The sequence below is a fragment of the Leuresthes tenuis genome, unplaced genomic scaffold (genome assembly GCF_036924035.1).
Source record: "Leuresthes tenuis unplaced genomic scaffold, fLeuTen1.0.hap1 SCAF_5, whole genome shotgun sequence".
Classification (NCBI taxonomy): domain Eukaryota; kingdom Metazoa; phylum Chordata; class Actinopteri; order Atheriniformes; family Atherinopsidae; genus Leuresthes; species Leuresthes tenuis.
The window spans coordinates 36,684,818-36,704,388 of NW_027325359.1; the positions used below are offsets into that span (position 1 = coordinate 36,684,818).

Here is a 19,571-nt window from a genome sequence, read left to right on the forward strand (position 1 = left end):
TCAGGACACTTTAAAGGTTACAGAAAGCTGCAGAACTATTGATCAGGACACTTTAAAGGTTACAGAAAGCTGCAGAACTGTTGATCAGGACACTTTAAAGGTTTCAGAAAGCTGCAGAACTGTTGATCAGGACACTTTAAAGGTTTCAGAAAGCTGCAGAACTATTGATCAGGACACTTTAAAGGTTTCAGAAAGCTGCAGAACTGTTGATCAGGACACTTTAAAGGTTTCAGAAAGCTGCAGAACTATTGATCAGGACACTTTAAAGGTTTCAGAAAGCTGCAGAACTATTGATCAGGACACTTTAAAGGCTTCAGAAAGCTGCAGAACTATTGATCAGGACACTTTAAAGGTTACAGAAAGCTGCAGAACTATTGATCAGGACACTTTAAAGGTTACAGAAAGCTGCAGAACTGTTGATCAGGACACTTTAAAGGTTTCAGAAAGCTGCAGAACTGTTGATCAGGACACTTTAAAGTTTACAGAAAGCTGCAGAACTGTTGATCAGGACACTTTAAAGGTTTCAGAAAGCTGCAGAACTATTGATCAGGACACTTTAAAGTTTACAGAAAGCTGCAGAACTATTGATCAGGACACTTTAAAGGTTACAGAAAGCTGCAGAACTGTTGATCAGGACACTTTAAAGGTTTCAGAAAGCTGCAGAACTATTGATCAGGACACTTTAAAGGTTACAGAAAGCTGCAGAACTGTTGATCAGGACACTTTAAAGGTTACAGAAAGCTGCAGAACTATTGATCAGGACACTTTAAAGGTTACAGAAAGCTGCAGAACTATTGATCAGGACACTTTAAAGGTGCTTTTATGCATTTATGCTGCTTTCTGAGTGGAACATCTGTCTGAGACAGCATAGTAATGATGTAAAGAGTTTACATTTTACTCGTTTTCATGGAGATCTTCTCTGATCTTCTGCAGGACCTGCAGCAAAACCTCTATTTCTAGAACGCGGCCATTTTAGCGGTTTACAGTTTTCATCTTTAACGTTAACATCAAGCTCTGATTTCTCCCAGTTCGACCTCACTGCATACATTAAGTTATTCTGGTGACATCCTCAGACTTTAGAGCCAACTGAAGCCCCCCCGCTCGCCTTCTGTTTGGGTGTAAAAGCTGGAAGGAGACGATGAAAAGCAGCACAGAAACGACAGCAGCTCAGGGTGAGGTCGTACCTAACGGTGGGTCTGAAATCAGCCACAGTCGTATTGGAGCGATGCACATTGACAATCTTTGCTCCTCTCCTTTAGATGACAAACAGGAAACAGCAGATGGACAGATGAGCCACATGTCAGACAGCAAACAAACAGACAGAAACAGCAGAGACGGACGACACGGAGCTGCTCGTCATCTGCAGGTTCCTCCAGCAGGGGGCGCTGTGACCCCACAGTAAGAGCTGTGCAGATCAGAGAGGAGGGATCTGCCGTTATCATACCAGCTTTAACATATTCTCATGTTATTTGGGGTCATTTAAACCAAAATCTAACGGGAAATGATCCGGTCCAGACTTTTAAACCTTTAAAAACCTTAAAACTTTTGTTTGTTAGGAATTAAACCATTAAACTCAGATAGAGCTGATGGAAAAATATAGATTTTTGTTACTTTTAGGGGGATTTTTTGTCGGATAAGACAAACTTTGACCAGCTTTAACATATATATATATATATATTTAACATATTCTCATGTTATTTGGGATCATTTAAACCAAAATCTAACCTGAAATGATCCGGTCCAGACTTTTAAACCTTTAAAAACCTTTAAACTTTTGTTTTTTTAGGAATTAAACCATTAAACTCAGATAGAGCTGATGGAAAAATATAGATTTTTGTTACTTTTAGGGGGATTTTTTTGTCTGATAAGACAAACTTTGACCAGCTTTAACATATATATATATATATTTAACATATTCTCATGTTATTTGGGATCATTTAAACCAAAATCTAACCTGAAATGATCCGGTCCAGACTTTTAAACCTTTAAAAACCTTAAAACTTTAGTTTGTTAGGAATTAAACCATTAAACTCAGATAGAGCTGATGGAAAAATATAGATTTTTGTTACTTTTATGCAGATTTGGGGATTTTTTTGTCAGATTAGACAAACTTTGACCAGCTTTAACATATATATATATATATTTAACATATTCTCATGTTATTTGGGATCATTTAAACCAAAATCTAACGTGAAATGATCCGGTCCAGACTTTTAAACCTTTAAAAACCTTAAAACTTTAGTTTGTTAGGAATTAAACCATTAAACTCAGATAGAGCTGATGGAAAAATATAGATTTTTGTTGCTTTTAGGGGATTTTTTGTGGGATAAGACAAACTTTGACCAGCTTTAACATATATATATATATATTTAACATATTCTCATGTTATTTGGGATCATTTAAACCAAAATCTAACGTGAAATGATCCGGTCCAGACTTTTAAACCTTTAAAAACCTTAAATCTTTTGTTTGTTAGGAATTAAACCATTAAACTCAGATAGAGCTGATGGAAAAATATAGATTTTTGTTACTTTTAGGGGGATTTTTTTGTCGGATAAGACAAACTTTGACCAGCTTTAACATATATATATATATATTTAACATATTCTCATGTTATTTGGGATCATTTAAACCAAAATCTAACCTGAAATGATCCGGTCCAGACTTTTAAACCTTTAAAAACCTTAAAACTTTAGTTTGTTAGGAATTAAACCATTAAACTCAGATAGAGCTGATGGAAAAATATAGATTTTTGTTACTTTTATGCAGATTTGGGGATTTTTTTGTCAGATTAGACAAACTTTGACCAGCTTTAACATATATATATATATATATTTAACATATTCTCATGTTATTTGGGATCATTTAAACCAAAATCTAACGTGAAATGATCCGGTCCAGACTTTTAAACCTTTAAAAACCTTAAAACTTTAGTTTGTTAGGAATTAAACCATTAAACTCAGATAGAGCTGATGGAAAAATATAGATTTTTGTTGCTTTTAGGGGATTTTTTGTGGGATAAGACAAACTTTGACCAGCTTTAACATATATATATATATATTTAACATATTCTCATGTTATTTGGGATCATTTAAACCAAAATCTAACCTGAAATGATCCGGTCCAGACTTTTAAACCTTTAAAAACCTTAAAACTTTAGTTTGTTAGGAATTAAACCATTAAACTCAGATAGAGCTGATGGAAAAATATAGATTTTTGTTACTTTTAGGGGGAATTTTTTGTGGGATAAGACAAACTTTGACCAGCTTTAACATATATATATATATATTTAACATATTCTCATGTTATTTGGGATCATTTAAACCAAAATCTAACGTGAAATGATCCGGTCCAGACTTTTAAACCTTTAAAAACCTTAAAACTTTAGTTTGTTAGGAATTAAACCATTAAACTCAGATAGAGCTGATGGAAAAATATAGATTTTTGTTACTTTTAGGGGATTTTTTTGTCAGATTAGACAAACTTTGACCAGCTTTAACATATATATATATATATATTTAACATATTCTCATGTTATTTGGGATCATTTAAACCAAAATCTAACGTGAAATGATCCGGTCCAGACTTTTAAACCTTTAAAAACCTTAAAACTTTAGTTTGTTAGGAATTAAACCATTAAACTCAGATAGAGCTGATGGAAAAATATAGATTTTTGTTACTTTTACAGGGATTTTTTTGTCGGATAAGACAAAATTTGACCAGCTTTAACATATATATATATATATATTTAACATATTCTCATGTTATTTGGGATCATTTAAACCAAAATCTAACGTGAAATGATCCGGTCCAGACTTTTAAACCTTTAAAAACCTTAAAACTTTTGTTTGTTAGGAATTAAACCATTAAACTCAGATAGAGCTGATGGAAAAATATAGATTTTTGTTACTTTTAGGGGATTTTTTGTCGGATAAGACAAACTTTGACCAGCTTTAACATATATATATATATATATATTTAACATATTCTCATGTTATTTGGGATCATTTAAACCAAAATCTAACCTGAAATGATCCGGTCCAGACTTTTAAACCTTTAAAAACCTTAAAACTTTAGTTTGTTAGGAATTAAACCATTAAACTCAGATAGAGCTGATGGAAAAATATAGATTTTTGTTACTTTTAGGGGGATTTTTTTGTCAGATAAGACAAACTTTGACCAGCTTTAACACATATATATATATATATTTAACATATTCTCATGTTATTTGGGATCATTTAAACCAAAATCTAACGTGAAATGATCCGGTCCAGACTTTTAAACCTTTAAAAACCTTAAAAATTTTGTTTGTTAGGAATTAAACCATTAAACTCAGATAGAGCTGATGGAAAAATATAGATTTTTGTTACTTTTAGGGGATTTTTTGTCGGATAAGACAAACTTTGACCAGCTTTAACATATATATATATATATATATTTAACATATTCTCATGTTATTTGGGATCATTTAAACCAAAATCTAACCTGAAATGATCCGGTCCAGACTTTTAAACCTTTAAAAACCTTAAAACTTTAGTTTGTTAGGAATTAAACCATTAAACTCAGATAGAGCTGATGGAAAAATATAGATTTTTGTTACTTTTAGGGGGATTTTTTTGTCGGATAAGACAAACTTTGACCAGCTTTAACATATATATATATATATTTAACATATTCTCATGTTATTTGGGATCATTTAAACCAAAATCTAACCTGAAATGATCCGGTCCAGACTTTTAAACCTTTAAAAACCTTAAAACTTTTGTTTTTTTAGGAATTAAACCATTAAACTCAGATAGAGCTGATGGAAAAATATAGATTTTTGTTACTTTTAGGGGGAATTTTTTGTGGGATAAGACAAACTTTGACCAGCTTTAACATATATATATATATATATTTAACATATTCTCATGTTATTTGGGATCATTTAAACCAAAATCTAACAGGAAATGATCCGGTCCAGACTTTTAAACCTTTAAAAACCTTAAAACTTTTGTTTTTTTAGGAATTAAACCATTAAACTCAGATAGAGCTGATGGAAAAATATAGATTTTTGTTACTTTTATGAAGATTTTTTTGTGGGATAAGACAAACTTTGACCAGCTTTAACATATATATATATATATATTTAACATAATCTCATGTTATTTGGGATCATTTAAACCAAAATCTAATGTGAAATGATCCGGTCCAGACTTTTAAACCTTTAAAAACCTTAAAACTTTAGTTTGTTAGGAATTAAACCATTAAACTCAGATAGAGCTGATGGAAAAATATAGATTTTTGTTACTTTTAGGGGATTTTTTTGTCGGATAAGACAAACTTTGACCAGCTTTAACATATATATATATATATATTTAACATATTCTCATGTCATTTGGGATCATTTAAACCAAAATCTAACCTGAAATGATCCGGTCCAGACTTTTAAACCTTTAAAAACCTTAAATCTTTTGTTTGTTAGGAATTAAACCATTAAACTCAGATAGAGCTGATGGAAAAATATAGATTTTTGTTACTTTTAGGGGATTTTTTTGTCGGATAAGACAAACTTTGACCAGCTTTAACATATATATATATATATTTAACATATTCTCATGTTATTTGGGATCATTTAAACCAAAATCTAACGTGAAATGATCCGGTCCAGACTTTTAAACCTTTAAAAACCTTAAATCTTTTGTTTGTTAGGAATTAAACCATTAAACTCAGATAGAGCTGATGGAAAAATATAGATTTTTGTTACTTTTATGCAGATTTGGGTAAATTTGGGGATTTTTTGGGGGTTTCAGAAGCATCTGACACAACGACACGGCATTTATGAACATTTCTGAGCAGCTGATGGCTGCAGCAGCATAAATCTGAACTCTTCCTCCTGTGTTTTTACCTGCAGAGGGTGGTTTTTGGGGAGCCCTGAGTCAAAGCATTCGACACCGAGCTGTCGCTGGAAATCCTCTTCCTCTGACCGTCTCCAACCCTGAAACACAGACGGGTTATTCCTCCACAACATGAAGCTTTCACCAGTCCAGGCCTGCTGATAAGCTCTACAAAAAGCTAACAATAAGACTTTCCAGAGGTGGAAACAAGCACAAACAGGACAAGCATACGTTGTTTCCCTTAAGTACGACGAGAGCTGTGCACGAATGGGTTAAAATGACTTTGTCGATGAGTTTTGAACTGAAAAAACTTTGTTTTTTGAGCAGTTGAAACCAGTTTTAATCCAGATTTTACATCGACCATCCTCCCAAACGGCACTTTTAAACATGGAACACAGAAACGGGCATGTTCCTGAGGTAGAACCCTGAGGAACACCTTTAGTTTCCTCTGTGTTCAGTCAACAGGATCATTTCTGAATGTTTCTGTTTCTGCATTTAACAGCTTTTATCCAAAGAAGGAAACCATCTGGGGGCAGAGAGGGAAGTACAAGGTAAGTGCTGGGATAGGAGATGCTCTCTGAAGAGCTGGGTTTTCAGGAGCTTCTTGAAGATAGACAGGGACGCCCCTGTTCTGGTAGCGCTCGGTAGGTCATTCCACCATCGTGGGACGACACATGAACAGAGTTTGGATTGTCTTAGGCGTGGTGTAGGAGCTGCTAGACGACAATCCTGGGACCAACGGAGGGACCCAGTTGGGACAGAAGCCTTTGCAAGAGCCTTCAAGGAGATGGAGCCGTTCCATTAAGCTCTTTGTAGCTAACATCAGGGACTTGGATCTGATGCAGGCGGCTAAGGGCAGCCAGAGGAGCTCAATGAACAGAGGGGGGACGTGTTCTTTTAGGCTGATCCAAGACCAGACGCACCGCCGCGTTCTGGACCATCTGCAGAGGTTTCACAGGCTGGAGACCAGTTAGGAAACCAGTTAGGAGACCAGTTAGGAAACCAGTTAGGCAACCAGTTAGGAGACCAGTTAGGCAACCAGTTAGGCAACCAGTTAGGCAACCAGTTAGGAGACCAGTTAGGAGACCAGTTAGGAGACCAGTTAGGAGACCAGTTAGGAGACCAGTTAGGAAACCAGTTAGGAGGCCAGTTAGGAGACCAGTTAGGAAACCAGTTAGGAGACCAGTTAGGAAACCAGTTAGGAGACCAGTTAGGAGACCAGTTAGGAGACCAGTTAGGAGACCAGTTAGGAGACCAGTTAGGAAACCAGTTAGGAGACCAGTTAGGAGACCAGTTAGGCAACCAGTTAGGAGACCAGTTAGGAGACCAGTTAGGAGACCAGTTAGGAAACCAGTTAGGAGGCCAGTTAGGAGGCCAGTTAGGAGACCAGTTAGGAGACCAGTTAGGAGACCAGTTAGGAGACCAGTTAGGAAACCAGTTAGGAAACCAGTTAGGAAACCAGTTAGGAAACCAGTTAGGAAACCAGTTAGGAGACCAGTTAGGAGACCAGTTAGGAAACCAGTTAGGAAACCAGTTAGGAAACCAGTTAGGAAACCAGTTAGGAAACCAGTTAGGAGACCTGTTAGGAGACCTGTTAGGAGACCAGTTAGGAAACCAGTTAGGAAACCAGTTAGGAGACCAGTTAGGAGACCAGTTAGGAGGCCAGTTAGGAGACCAGTTAGGAAACCAGTTAGGAGACTAGTTAGGAGACCAGTTAGGAAACCAGTTAGGAGACCAGTTAGGAGACCAGTTAGGAGACCAGTTAGGAGACCAGTTAGGAGAGCAGTTAGGAGAGCAGTTAGGAGACCAGTTAGGAGACCAGTTAGGAAACCAGTTAGGAGACCAGTTAGGAGACCAGTTAGGAAACCAGTTAGGAGACCAGTTAGGAGACCAGTTAGGAGACCAGTTAGGAGACCAGTTAGGAAACCAGTTAGGAAACCAGTTAGGAGACCAGTTAGGAGACCAGTTAGGAGACCAGTTAGGAGACCAGTTAGGAAACCAGTTAGGAAACCAGTTAGGAAACCAGTTAGGAAACCAGTTAGGAAACCAGTTAGGAAACCAGTTAGGAGACCAGTTAGGAGAACAGTTAGGAAACCAGTTAGGAGACCAGTTAGGAGACCAGTTAGGAGACCAGTTAGGAAACCAGTTAGGAAACCAGTTAGGAGACCAGTTAGGAGACCAGTTAGGAGACCAGTTAGGAGAGCAGTTAGGAGAGCAGTTAGGAGAGCAGTTAGGAAACCAGTTAGGAAACCAGTTAGGAAACCAGTTAGGAGACCAGTTAGGAAACCAGTTAGGAAACCAGTTAGGAGACCAGTTAGGAAACCAGTTAGGAAACCAGTTAGGAGACCAGTTAGGAAACCAGTTAGGAAACCAGTTAGGAGACCAGTTAGGAGACCAGTTAGGAAACCAGTTAGGAGACCAGTTAGGAAACCAGTTAGGAAACCAGTTAGGAAACCAGTTAGGAGACCAGTTAGGAAACCAGTTAGGAAACCAGTTAGGAGACCAGTTAGGAGACCAGTTAGGAAACCAGTTGCAGTAGTCCAGGTGGGAGATGACCATGGCCTGCAGCAGGAGCTGGGGGGCATGTTGGGTCAGGTATGGTCTGATCTTTCTTATGTTTAGTAATGCAAAGCGGCTGAACGAGTAACCGAGGTAACGTGATCTTTGAAGGTTAGTTGGTCATCAATCATGACACCCAAGTTTCTATTAACCTTTGATGGAGCCAGAGATTCAGTTTGGATGCAGATGCTGTGGTGTCTGGTTGGTTTGGCTGGGAAGACCAGCAGTTCAGTTTTTGGGAGGTTAAGTTGGAGGTGATGGGCTTTCATCCATGTTGATATGTCAGAGAGACAGTCTGAGATTCAGCTGAGACCGTGTGGTCGTCAGGTGGGAATGACAGATAGAGCTGGGTATCATCAGCATAACATTGGTATGAGAAGCCATGAGAAGCCATGATCTGTCCCAGTGAGTTGGTGTATATGGCAAAGAGAAGAGGTCCCAGTACTGAACCTTGGGGGACTCCTGTGGCTGCAGAAGTGTGACCAAGCCAGGATACTTTGAAGGACCGACCAATGAGGTATGATTCAAACCAGGAGCGTGCTCTCCCTATGGCATGATTACCTCGACCTCTAAAAGGCATTGACATCACACGGTAAAAAGGAGGCGGCTGGTTCTCACCTGGTGGAGGAGCTGGGGGAGCTGGGGGAGGAGGGGAAGGCGAACTGTCTCTGCTGCTCCTCTGAGTCCACCAGGTCCGGCATGCTAGGAGAGGTGCCCACCGTCTCCTTGACGACCAGCTCGGGGTCCAGGATGTAGAGCTCCTCCTGAGAGATCTCCGTCACATAGTTGAGGTGTTCCTGGAAGAAAAGGGTTTGGGTCGGTTTATTTCTCTTGCACACTGGCTGGGTTCTGGCTGGGTCTGCTTGGTCCTGACAGGGTTCTGGCTGGGTCTGTTTGGTCCTGACAAGGTTCTGACTGGGTCTGCTTGGTCCTAACTGGGTTCTGACTGGGTCTGCTTGGTCCTAACAGGGTTCTGACTGGGTCTGCTTGGTCCTGACTGGGTTCTGACTGGGTCTGCTTGGTCCTGACTGGGTTCTGGCTGGGTCTGCTTGGTCCTGACTGGGTTCTGACTGGGTCTGCTTGGTCCTGACAGGGTTCTGACTGGGTCTGCTTGGTCCTGACTGGGTTCTGACTGGGTCTGCTTGGTCCTGACTGGGTTCTGACTGGGTCTGCTTGGTCCTGACTGGGTTCTGACTGGGTCTGCTTGGTCCTGACAGGGTTCTGACTGGGTCTGCTTGGTCCTGACAGGGTTCTGGCTGTGTCTGTTTGGTCCTGACAGGGTTCTGGCTGGGTCTGCTTGGTCCTGACAGGGTTCTGACTGGGTCTGCTTGGTCCTGACAGGGTTCTGACTGGGTCTGTTTGGTCCTGACAGGGTTCTGGCTGGGTCTGCTTGGTCCTGACAGGGTTCTGACTGGGTCTGCTTGGTCCTAACAGGGTTCTGGCTGAGTCTGCTTGGTCCTGACTGGGTTCTGACTGGGTCTGCTTGGTCCTAACAGGGTTCTGGCTGAGTCTGCTTGGTCCTGACTGGGTTCTGGCTGGGTCTGCTTGGTCCTGACAGGGTTCTGACTTGGTCTGCTTGGTCCTGACAGGGTTCTGACTGGGTTCTGACTGGGTCTACTTGGTTCTGACTGCATGCAAACAGTTCTGGACACAGATTCAGGAGGAATGACTCTAAAAGCTGATTTTTCACCACAATGTTTTTAAAGTTCCATCATGGCCTGAAATCTGAGAGCAAAACCTTTTATTTATGTTCTGAAAGCCAAAAGATTTGGTTCATTATTTCAGAAACTGCAAATAAAACACAAAAGATAAAATAAAAGACAAAACAAGAAGATAAAATACGTTGAACTGGGATCAAATGGTGACGAAGTCCAACAGAACATCACTGAATAAACTCTCAGCTAAAACATGAGGTCATCACTCCCATCAGGGGGAAAATACGCCCCATCAGCTCGTTTTGTAGCCTTCAGACGTACCTGAGCGCGGTCGATCCTGTAGAAGCGATCTGCAGTCGTACCTGAAAACAGAGAGCGGGCTGTGGGTCACCTGAACCCGGCCATGAGGAGACGAGTGTCGGTTTGGACTTACAGTCGAGGAAACACCACTTCGTGGACAGTTTCTGTGAGGACAGACTCTCTCCTTTCATATCGTCCCCGTCCTGCAGGAACACGAGGAGATAAAGCGTGAAAACAGGTTCTGATGAGCTGCTCCGGTGCTGCATGACAAACAGGAAGTCCGAGAGCAGAGCCCTGTGGAGCCCCGTTACAGGTAAGACTGTGGATAATGTGTAGTGGTGTGATCACCTTCCATGTGGGAGACCTGGGTTCAAATCCCCTCCATGAAAGGTATTACCTCCAGTAGGAGTCCTTAGGCAAGACCCCCTTAGCCTACCTGCCTACCTCCATCATTCATCCATCCATCATTCATCCATCCACCCATCATTCATCCATCATTCATTCATCCATCATTCATTCATTCATCCATCCATCATTCATCCCTCCATCCATCCATCCATCATCCATCCATCCATCCATCCATCCATCATCCATCCATCATCCATCCATCCATCCATCCATCCATCATCCATCCATTCATCCCTCCATCCATCATCCATCCATCCATCATTCATCCATCCATCCATCCATCATCCATCATTCATCCCTCCATCCATCCATCCATCATCCATCCATCCATCATTCATCATTCATTCATCCGTCCATCCATCCATCCATCCATCCATCCATCCATCCATCCATCATCCATCATTCATCCCTCCATCCATCCATCCATCATCCATCCATCCATCATTCATCATTCATTCATCCGTCCATCCATCCATCCATCCATCCATCCATCCATCCATCATCCATCCATCCATCATCCATTCATTCATCCATCCATAATCCATTCATCCATCCATCCATCATCCACCCATCCATCCATCATCCATCCATGGATAATGTGTAGTGATATAATTGCCACCTTCCATGTGGGAGTCCTGGGTTCAAATAAATCCCCCCACATGAAAGGTATTACCTCCAGTAGGGGTCCTTAGGCAAGACCCCCTTAGCCTACCTGCCTACCTGTAAGTCGCTTTGGATAAAAGCGTCTGATAAATACATAAACATGAATATAACAAAAGCGTCTGCCAACCTGTTCCAGGTTGTCCTGCAGACGCTCGATGTGCAGTCGGCACGTCTCCAGGTCGCTGTCTCCGGGGACGGTGATGACGCCCAGCGGCGTTGCTGCAGGAACATCAAACGATTTAAATGGTTCAACTTCAACTGTTGATCGAATAAAGATCAGCTGACATTACCTCAGACTTTTTAATTTGGTTCATATCTGTCGGCTTAATGCACAATTTATGTATTATCAGAATTTTATTAATCAATATCAGATCATTCACTTGAGGATAAATTGAGGTTTGCAGCATTGGTTTCTGCAGCTCTCTTAAGGTCCCACCACAGCATTTCAGTCAGGCTGAGGTCTGGACTCTGACTGGACCATTGCAACACCTTGATTCTTTTCTTTTTCCCACATTCTGCTGTAGATCTGCTGCTGTGTTTGGGATCTTTGTCCTGTTGATGAGCCAGTTTCAGCCCAGCTTTAGCTGTGGGACAGATGGCCTCACATCTGACTCTAGAATACTTTGGTATCCAGAGGAGTTCATGGTGGACTCAATGACTGCAAGGTGCCCAGGTCCTGTGGCTGCAGAACCAGCCCAGATCATCAGCCCTCCACCACCGTGCTTGACAGCTGGTATGAGGCCTGTAGAGTCTGAGATGTAGCTCTGGGCTTTTTCACCTTGGGGTGACCTTTAACCTTTAACATGCTAACTGAGGCCTGTAGAGTCTGAGATGTAGCTCTGGGCTTCTTCACCTTGGGGTGACCTTTAACCTTTAACATGCTAACTGAGGCCTGTAGAGTCTGAGATGTAGCTCTGGGCTTTTTCACCTTGGGGTGACCTTTAACCTTTAACATGCTAACTGAGGCCTGTAGAGTCTGAGATGTAGCTCTGGTCTTTTTCACCTTGGGGTGACCTTTAACCTTTAACCTGCTAACTGAGGCCTGTAGAGTCTGAGATGTAGCTCTGGGTTTTTTCACCTTGGGGTGACCTTTAACCTTTAACATGCTAACTGAGGCCTGTAGAGTCTGAGATGTAGCTCTGGGCTTCTTCACCTTGGGGTGACCTTTAACCTTTAGCATGCTAACTGAGGCCTGTAGAGTCTGAGATGTAGCTCTGGGCTTTTTCACCTTGGGGTGACCTTTAACCTTTAACACCCCCCCCCCCCCACATCGGGCCTTAAACCCAGGAACTCACAGGCCTCCTTCAGCTGGTCCTTGTCGTAATGCAGAGCCTCGTACGCTGCCATGCTGATCCGATTCACCCTGATCTGCAGCTTCTCAGGAACGGGCTGCTGGCTGCGCACAAACACACACACACTTACATTTACACACTAATCTAAAGAAGAAAAACACAACATTTCAAGGACAAAACATGAACTGAGACACGTTTCATGACTTTAGCATGAGAAACTGATCCCTGAACATGAACAACCACAACAGTCCACGGAAATGGAGGAAACTACATCTCAGTCATGTGACTCTTACTCGTTGAGGTGGGGCATGGAGATCCTCCTCTTGGCCTTCTGGACCATGTTGGCCTGGTTCCTCAGGCTGATGTGGATGATGGAGGGGGCCAGCTTGCAGGGCTCGCCGTCCACCTGCATTGGGATGGACTTATCGGTGGTGAGGGTCACCTCCTTGCACTGGTGGAGACGCTCGCCGTGACCACCCACCTGCAGTGTGGCCTACACACAAAGGACAGGTGACATCAGCCGGGGCTGCTTACACCTGAGCAGGGGGCGGGGCCTGCTGTGTGAGGGTGTGTGGGGGGGGTTCTGACTGGGTCTGACTGGGTCTGTTTGGTCCTGACTGGGTTCTGACTGGGTTCTGACTGGGTCTGCTTGGTCCTGACTGGTTTCTAACTGGGTCTGTTTGGTCCTGAGAGGGTCTGCTTGGTCCTGACTGGGTTCTGGCTGGGTCTGTTTGGTCCTGACAGGGTTCTGGCTAAGTCTGCTTGGTCCTGACTGGGTCCTGACTGGTTTCTGACTGGGTCTGCTTGGTCCTGACTGGGTCTGCTTGGTCCTGACTGGTTTCTAACTGGGTCTGTTTGGTCCTGACAGGGTTCTGACTGGGTCTGCTTGGTCCTGACAGGGTTCTGGCTAAGTCTGCTTGGTCCTGACTGGGTCCTGACTGGTTTCTGACTGGGTCTGCTTGGTCCTGACTGGGTCTGCTTGGTCCTGACTGGTTTCTAACTGGGTCTGTTTGGTCCTGACAGGGTTCTGACTGGGTCTGCTTGGTCCTGACAGGGTTCTGACTGGGTCTGTTTGGTCCTGACTGGGTCCTGACTGGTTTCTGACTGGGTCTGCTTGGTCCTGACTGGGTCTGCTTGGTCCTGACTGGTTTCTAACTGGGTCTGTTTGGTCCTGACAGGGTTCTGACTGGGTCTGCTTGGTCCTGACTGGGTCCTGACTGGTTTCTGACTGGGTCTGCTTGGTCCTGACAGGGTTCTGACTTGGTCTGTTTGGTCCTGACTGGGTTCTGACTGGTTTCTGACTGGGTCTGCTTGGTCCTGACAGGGTTCTGACTGGGTCTGCTTGGTCCTGACAGGGTTCTGACTGGGTCTGTTTGGTCCTGACTGGGTCCTGACTGGTTTCTGACTGGGTCTGTTTGGTCCTGACTGGGTTCTGACTGGGTCTGTTTGGTCCTGACTGGGTCCTGACTGGTTTCTGACTGGGTCTGTTTGGTCCTGACTGGGTTCTGACTGGGTCTGTTTGGTCCTGACTGGGTTCTGACTGGGTCTGTTTGGTCCTGACTGGGTCCTGACTGGTTTCTGACTGGGTCTGTTTGGTCCTGACTGGGTTCTGACTGGTTTCTGACTGGGTCTGCTTGGTTCTGGCTGAGTTCTGACAGGGTTCTGGTTGGGTTCTGGCTGAGTTCTGGTTGGGTTCTGGCTGGGTTCTAGCTCACCAGAGAAGTCATGGTGAACCCGATGACCTCGATGCAGCCGTCGTCATGACGCTGAGGCTCAAAGTCTTGGTGCTCGCTGGGGTGACCCCACGGTGTGGTTCCGGCACAGTACCTGGACCGGACCAGAACAGAGGACAGTTAGGCTCTGAGGAGGTCCACAGGGAACAGAACCCGTGCTACAGATGTTTCCTACGGTTCTACTGGGCTGGTACCTGGGGATGTTGAGGAAGAGGAGGCACTGTAACTTCATCTCCTGCACTTTGGCCGTCAGGTCTGTGCCGTCACACTGAGGAGGAAACAAACAGGTTCGGTTCGGTCCGGTTCGGTTCGGTTCGCAGCACAGAACTTCTGCAGAGGTGGAACCAAGGAAAACACCTCCACAGCGGTTCATTTAGCCACAATCAGGGCATCTTTGTGGCTAAAATTTCGAGCATCACATAAAACAGCTGATGTTCAGACTGTCATAAAGAATCAGAGCTGAGAAGCTGATTGGCTGCAAGCTCCCAAGTCTCCAGGACCCTGGCCCCTCCCACACAAGCCCCTCTGTGGTAGGGCTGCACAATTCATCGTATTTTAATTTGCCACAATCAAATGAACCTGATCGCCAACGATATTTACAGTTCATGGGCCACTTTTCGGCTTGAATTCTTTCCTCAGAGCCGTCAAACCATCAGTTCAACATCAGCAGCTGTTGCCAGATGAACTTTATTCTCGTCTATGTTTACATTTAAGTCAGTTACCTGAATGGGATTAATGGGTTCTTTGATCCTCATTGGAGGTTGGTCACTCTGGGTACCACAATTAATGCACAATTAATCGTATTTTGAACGATTTTGGTGGCCACAATTAAATTAACCTGGTCATCAACTATATTTATTGAAAACGCAGCTCTGCTGCCTGCGTCTGACCACATGTTCTGAACCAGTAGTCCCCCGACCACCAGGGGGCGCCAGCACGGTTAAGGCCTCATTAAGCTGCCTGAATAACAGGCAGACAGCCTGCAGGCAGCTGGTTAGACAGTCTGTGAGTAAGACTGAAGAATCCGAAGCATCTGGGGACGGCGAGGAGCTTTAACCGCGAAACGGGGCGACTTCCATTGTCTGGACTTGTTTCTAATTCGGGGAAAGTGACGTTAAACAAGAGCAAGTTATCTGCAAAGAGTGCAACAAAGAAGTGTCTGCCCCAGAGTAACAGCACTAATTTATTAAATCACCTGAAAATGCATCACAAACCTAAATATGAGGAATGAATGAAGGCCAAAGCTGAAGTTAATTCACAAAATAACAGACGCCACATCTTTTTATTTGGCCAAAGACGAGTCCGATCAGTACAGTTAGTGCTTTAAAATGTTAAATTATTGGGTTTTTGTTTTTATTTTGCATTATTTATCGTTTATTCTAATTTAAAGTTTAATTTTTCACTAAAAATGGTTGCCACATTGTTTATATATGGTGCAATAAAAATACATGTTTTTATCAGACATGAATAATCGCGATTAATAATCGTGATTAAAGTATTGATCAAAATAATCGCGATTAAAATATTGATAAAAATTAATCGCGATTTCAATATTGATCAAATTAATCGTGATTACAATATTGATAAAAATAATCGCGATTTCAATATTGATCAAAATTAATCGAGATTTCAATATTGATCAAAATAATCGTGATTTCAATATTAATCTAAATAATCACGATTTCAATATTGATCAAAATAATCGCGGTTACAATTATTGATTAAAATAATTGTGATTACAATCTTGATCAAAATAATCGTGATTAAAATATTGATCAAAATAATCGTGATTAAAATATTGATCAAAATAATAATGATTAAAATATTGATCAAAATAATAATGATTACAATATAGATCAAAATAATCGTGGTTTCAATATTGATCTAAATAGTCGTGATTATGATTTTGGTCATAATCGTAATAAGAATAAAAGGCCCTAGTAGGGCCTTTTATTCTTATTTTATTACCAAAAACAGTGTTTTTAATGTAAATGACTCAAATGTGCACAAATTAAATAGAAATTAACTTAAATTTATTGAGGTGAAAAAAATTATTTCCTCAATACATCAAAAGTGCATCAAAAACAAGCAGCAAGTGATGAAACTTTGGTTGACTTTTCATAAAACTGCGTTAGACCTTTTAATAAAAGCATTTATTCCTATAAATCAACAGTATTTGTGCTTCAAACTGGAACTGCTTCTGCCTGCCTGTCCTCTTTCTCACCAACTCAACGAGCTATTGATTACGTCGTTATGTTACTGATAAAGTATCAGCTGAAAGTGCGTAAAAGTCTCCTTTCTCCATCACTTCAGCTTTTTTTTTAAAAAAATGGTGAAGATTCACTGGACGATTCTGGCAAAAAGCTCAGAGTCGAGAAGAGAGGAAGCGGCTGAGATAAAAAGGCCTCCTGTGGTTGTTGTGATTAAAACCGTGTGAGTTGTGCTTCATCTCAGCAGCATCACACCTGGTGGCAGTTTGGAGACAAAGATCAGTGACATTAGTGTCACCAACTCGCTGTTAAACGACTCTGAAGCCTGGCGCCGCCTCAGTTCCAGATGCTAACGATGCAGAAAAAGCGAAACACGATGGCGAATTTGCTCTCAGAAGCTGTGAAGTTCAATTTAATTCAGCTTTATTTATAAAGCGCCAGATTACAACAATTACAGTCATCTCAAGGCACTTAAATAATATATTCCAATTCAAGCCAATTGGAATTCAATTCATTGTAATCATAATCCAATTAATTCATATGGAGCCAATTCAAAAATAATATCCGAGCTAAGGAAACCAACAGATTGGACCGAAACTTGTCCTCAGTCCAATCTCCCGTCCTGAGTCTGAGGGACTGTGGAAAGGAACGACTCCCTTTAACAGGAAGAAACCTCTGGCAGAACCAGAACCAGGAAGAAACCTCTGGCAGAACCAGAACCAAGAAGAAACCTCTGGCAGAACCAGGAAGAAACCTCTGGCAGAACCAGAACCAGGAAGAAACCTCTGGCAGAACCAGAACTAGGAAGAAACCTCTGGCAGAACCAGAACCAGGAAGAAACCTCTGGCAGAACCAGGAAGAAACCTCTGGCAGAACCAGAACCAGGAAGAAACCTCTGGCAGAACCAGAACCAGGAAGAAACCTCTGTCAAAACCAGGAAGAAACCTCTGTCAAAACCAGGAAGAAACCTCTGGCAGAACCAGGAAGAAACCTCTGGCAGAACCAGGAAGAAACCTCTGGCAGAACCAGAACCAGGAAGAAACCTCTGGCAGAACCAGAACCAGGAAGAAACCTCTGGCAGAACCAGGAAGAAACCTCTGGCAGAACCAGGAAGAAACCTCTGGCAGAACCAGGAAGAAACCTCTGGCAGAACCAGAACCAGGAAGAAACCTCTGGCAGAACCAGGAAGAAACCTCTGGCAGAACCAGAACCAGGAAGAAACCTCTGGCAGAACCAGGAAGAAACCTCTGGCAGAACCAGAACCAGGAAGAAACCTCTGGCAGAACCAGAACCAGGAAGGGTCCATCCGCCTCGACCAGCTGGGGTTTGAGAAGACAGAAAAGAGGGAAAAGAGGAGGAAAAACACCATAACACCATTCAAAGGATACCTGCTGGAAGTGTCTGTACTCACCACCACTTTGATGTGTTTCGCCAGGTCTTTGGAGCTCCCGCTCAGGAAGTCCGAGAAGGCCGTCTGAAACACACGTGCACGGACATTAGTGACAGGTTTGTGTGCCGATGGCTCAGCAGAGCAGGCTGAGGAGGACACTCACCCCAGCGTAGAACATCTTATTCCTGAAGCGACTGTTGAACTTCTCTGGATTTGCCTCTAAAACACAGAAGAACAGAATCTCTGAGCTGCTCCTGAAGCGCAGTTTAACTCAGTTTATTGATCCCTGAAGGGAGATCAGATCAATGAGCTGCAGATAAACGAACAAACAGGAGAACTAAAGATGAAAAGTTCTGCAGGGCTCTGTGTTTGGACCGAAACGTTTCACTTTTTTATCTCTGATCTCAGTCTGTCACAACTATAAAATGAATTTCAGCTGATGGTAAACATGAAAATAAACCATAGTTCACACATAAATATGGAAGTTATTCTGGATTACGCAGTTTAGGCTGTAAACCGTCTTTGGGCCTCTCTCCTGTTTCCTTCTCCTGCTTCAAACTGCAGGTCCAGCCTCAGATAAGATGCTGGACGCCTGTGGACAACAACTCAGATCAAATCCTCATATTTCTTATGAGAGGGTGCCATCTCTATGGGAACAGTCTGCCCGTTGCCAAGGTTACCCACCCCCAAACCCGTTGCCTGGTCATAAATGACCCAAAGACGAGGTGGATCCCCTTTTAGGCCCATTTCAGTTTGCCTATAGAACCGATATCTGCTGCACGTCTTCTACTCCAACCACAGACCGGCAGGACTGCAGCGTTACTAAGGAGCGGGACGTAGAAATGGTAAGATGCCACAAACTTTGATAGATGACAGGCTTCAGTTTGACCAGAGAGGCCGACAGCAGCTGTTTGCACTCAGGAAATCACAGCTGACCTTGTTTCCAGAGCTCTTACTGAGTCTGTTCTGACATTTTCTATTATCCGCTGCTACGGTAACCATCAGAGGGGGAAAAAGCACTTTTAAAGACCGAATGTGTCCAGTGGGAGTGAAGTTTGGGAGTTTTACTGAAAGTTTGACCAAACACATGTCCAACAGAGCCATGTCCAGGAGACTCAGCTCAGATAGCCCTCGTCCATCTTAGTGACCCCTCTATTCTATTCTATTCAATTCTATTTATATAGCACCAAATTACAACAGTCATCATCTCAAGGCACTTAAATAATATCATTAATTGGATAAAAAAAAAATCCAATTCATACAGAGCCAATTCAAAAAATAATATCCAAGGATATTATATATATATATAATATATAATATCTAAGGAAACCAACAGATTGCACCGAAACTAATCATTACGTTACTCCGTTTTTAGTCTTTATCGTTATCTAACAGCCCAACACAGCTCTGCAGTTGCTCACTGCTGCTTCTGTGGTCAGTGTTGGGTGTTTTCTGTGAGCTGACAGAGAATAAACTGAATCGAAC

At 42.5% G+C, this 19,571-nt stretch overlaps 1 protein-coding gene across 1 annotated transcript in view; it reads right to left on the reverse strand.

Annotated features, from left to right (window-relative positions):
* Window positions 1-19,571, reverse strand: part of LOC140307774 (diacylglycerol kinase zeta-like) — a 43,995-nt gene that overhangs the window by 12,327 nt on the left and 12,097 nt on the right. The window contains 12 exon segments of the mRNA XM_072386775.1: window positions 1,185-1,253; window positions 5,888-5,977; window positions 9,054-9,232; window positions 10,412-10,452; window positions 10,524-10,593; window positions 11,589-11,680; window positions 12,757-12,857; window positions 13,047-13,246; window positions 14,469-14,580; window positions 14,681-14,754; window positions 18,108-18,170; window positions 18,250-18,305. Of these exon segments, the coding sequence (XP_072242876.1) occupies window positions 1,185-1,253; window positions 5,888-5,977; window positions 9,054-9,232; window positions 10,412-10,452; window positions 10,524-10,593; window positions 11,589-11,680; window positions 12,757-12,857; window positions 13,047-13,246; window positions 14,469-14,580; window positions 14,681-14,754; window positions 18,108-18,170; window positions 18,250-18,305 (1,147 nt within the window).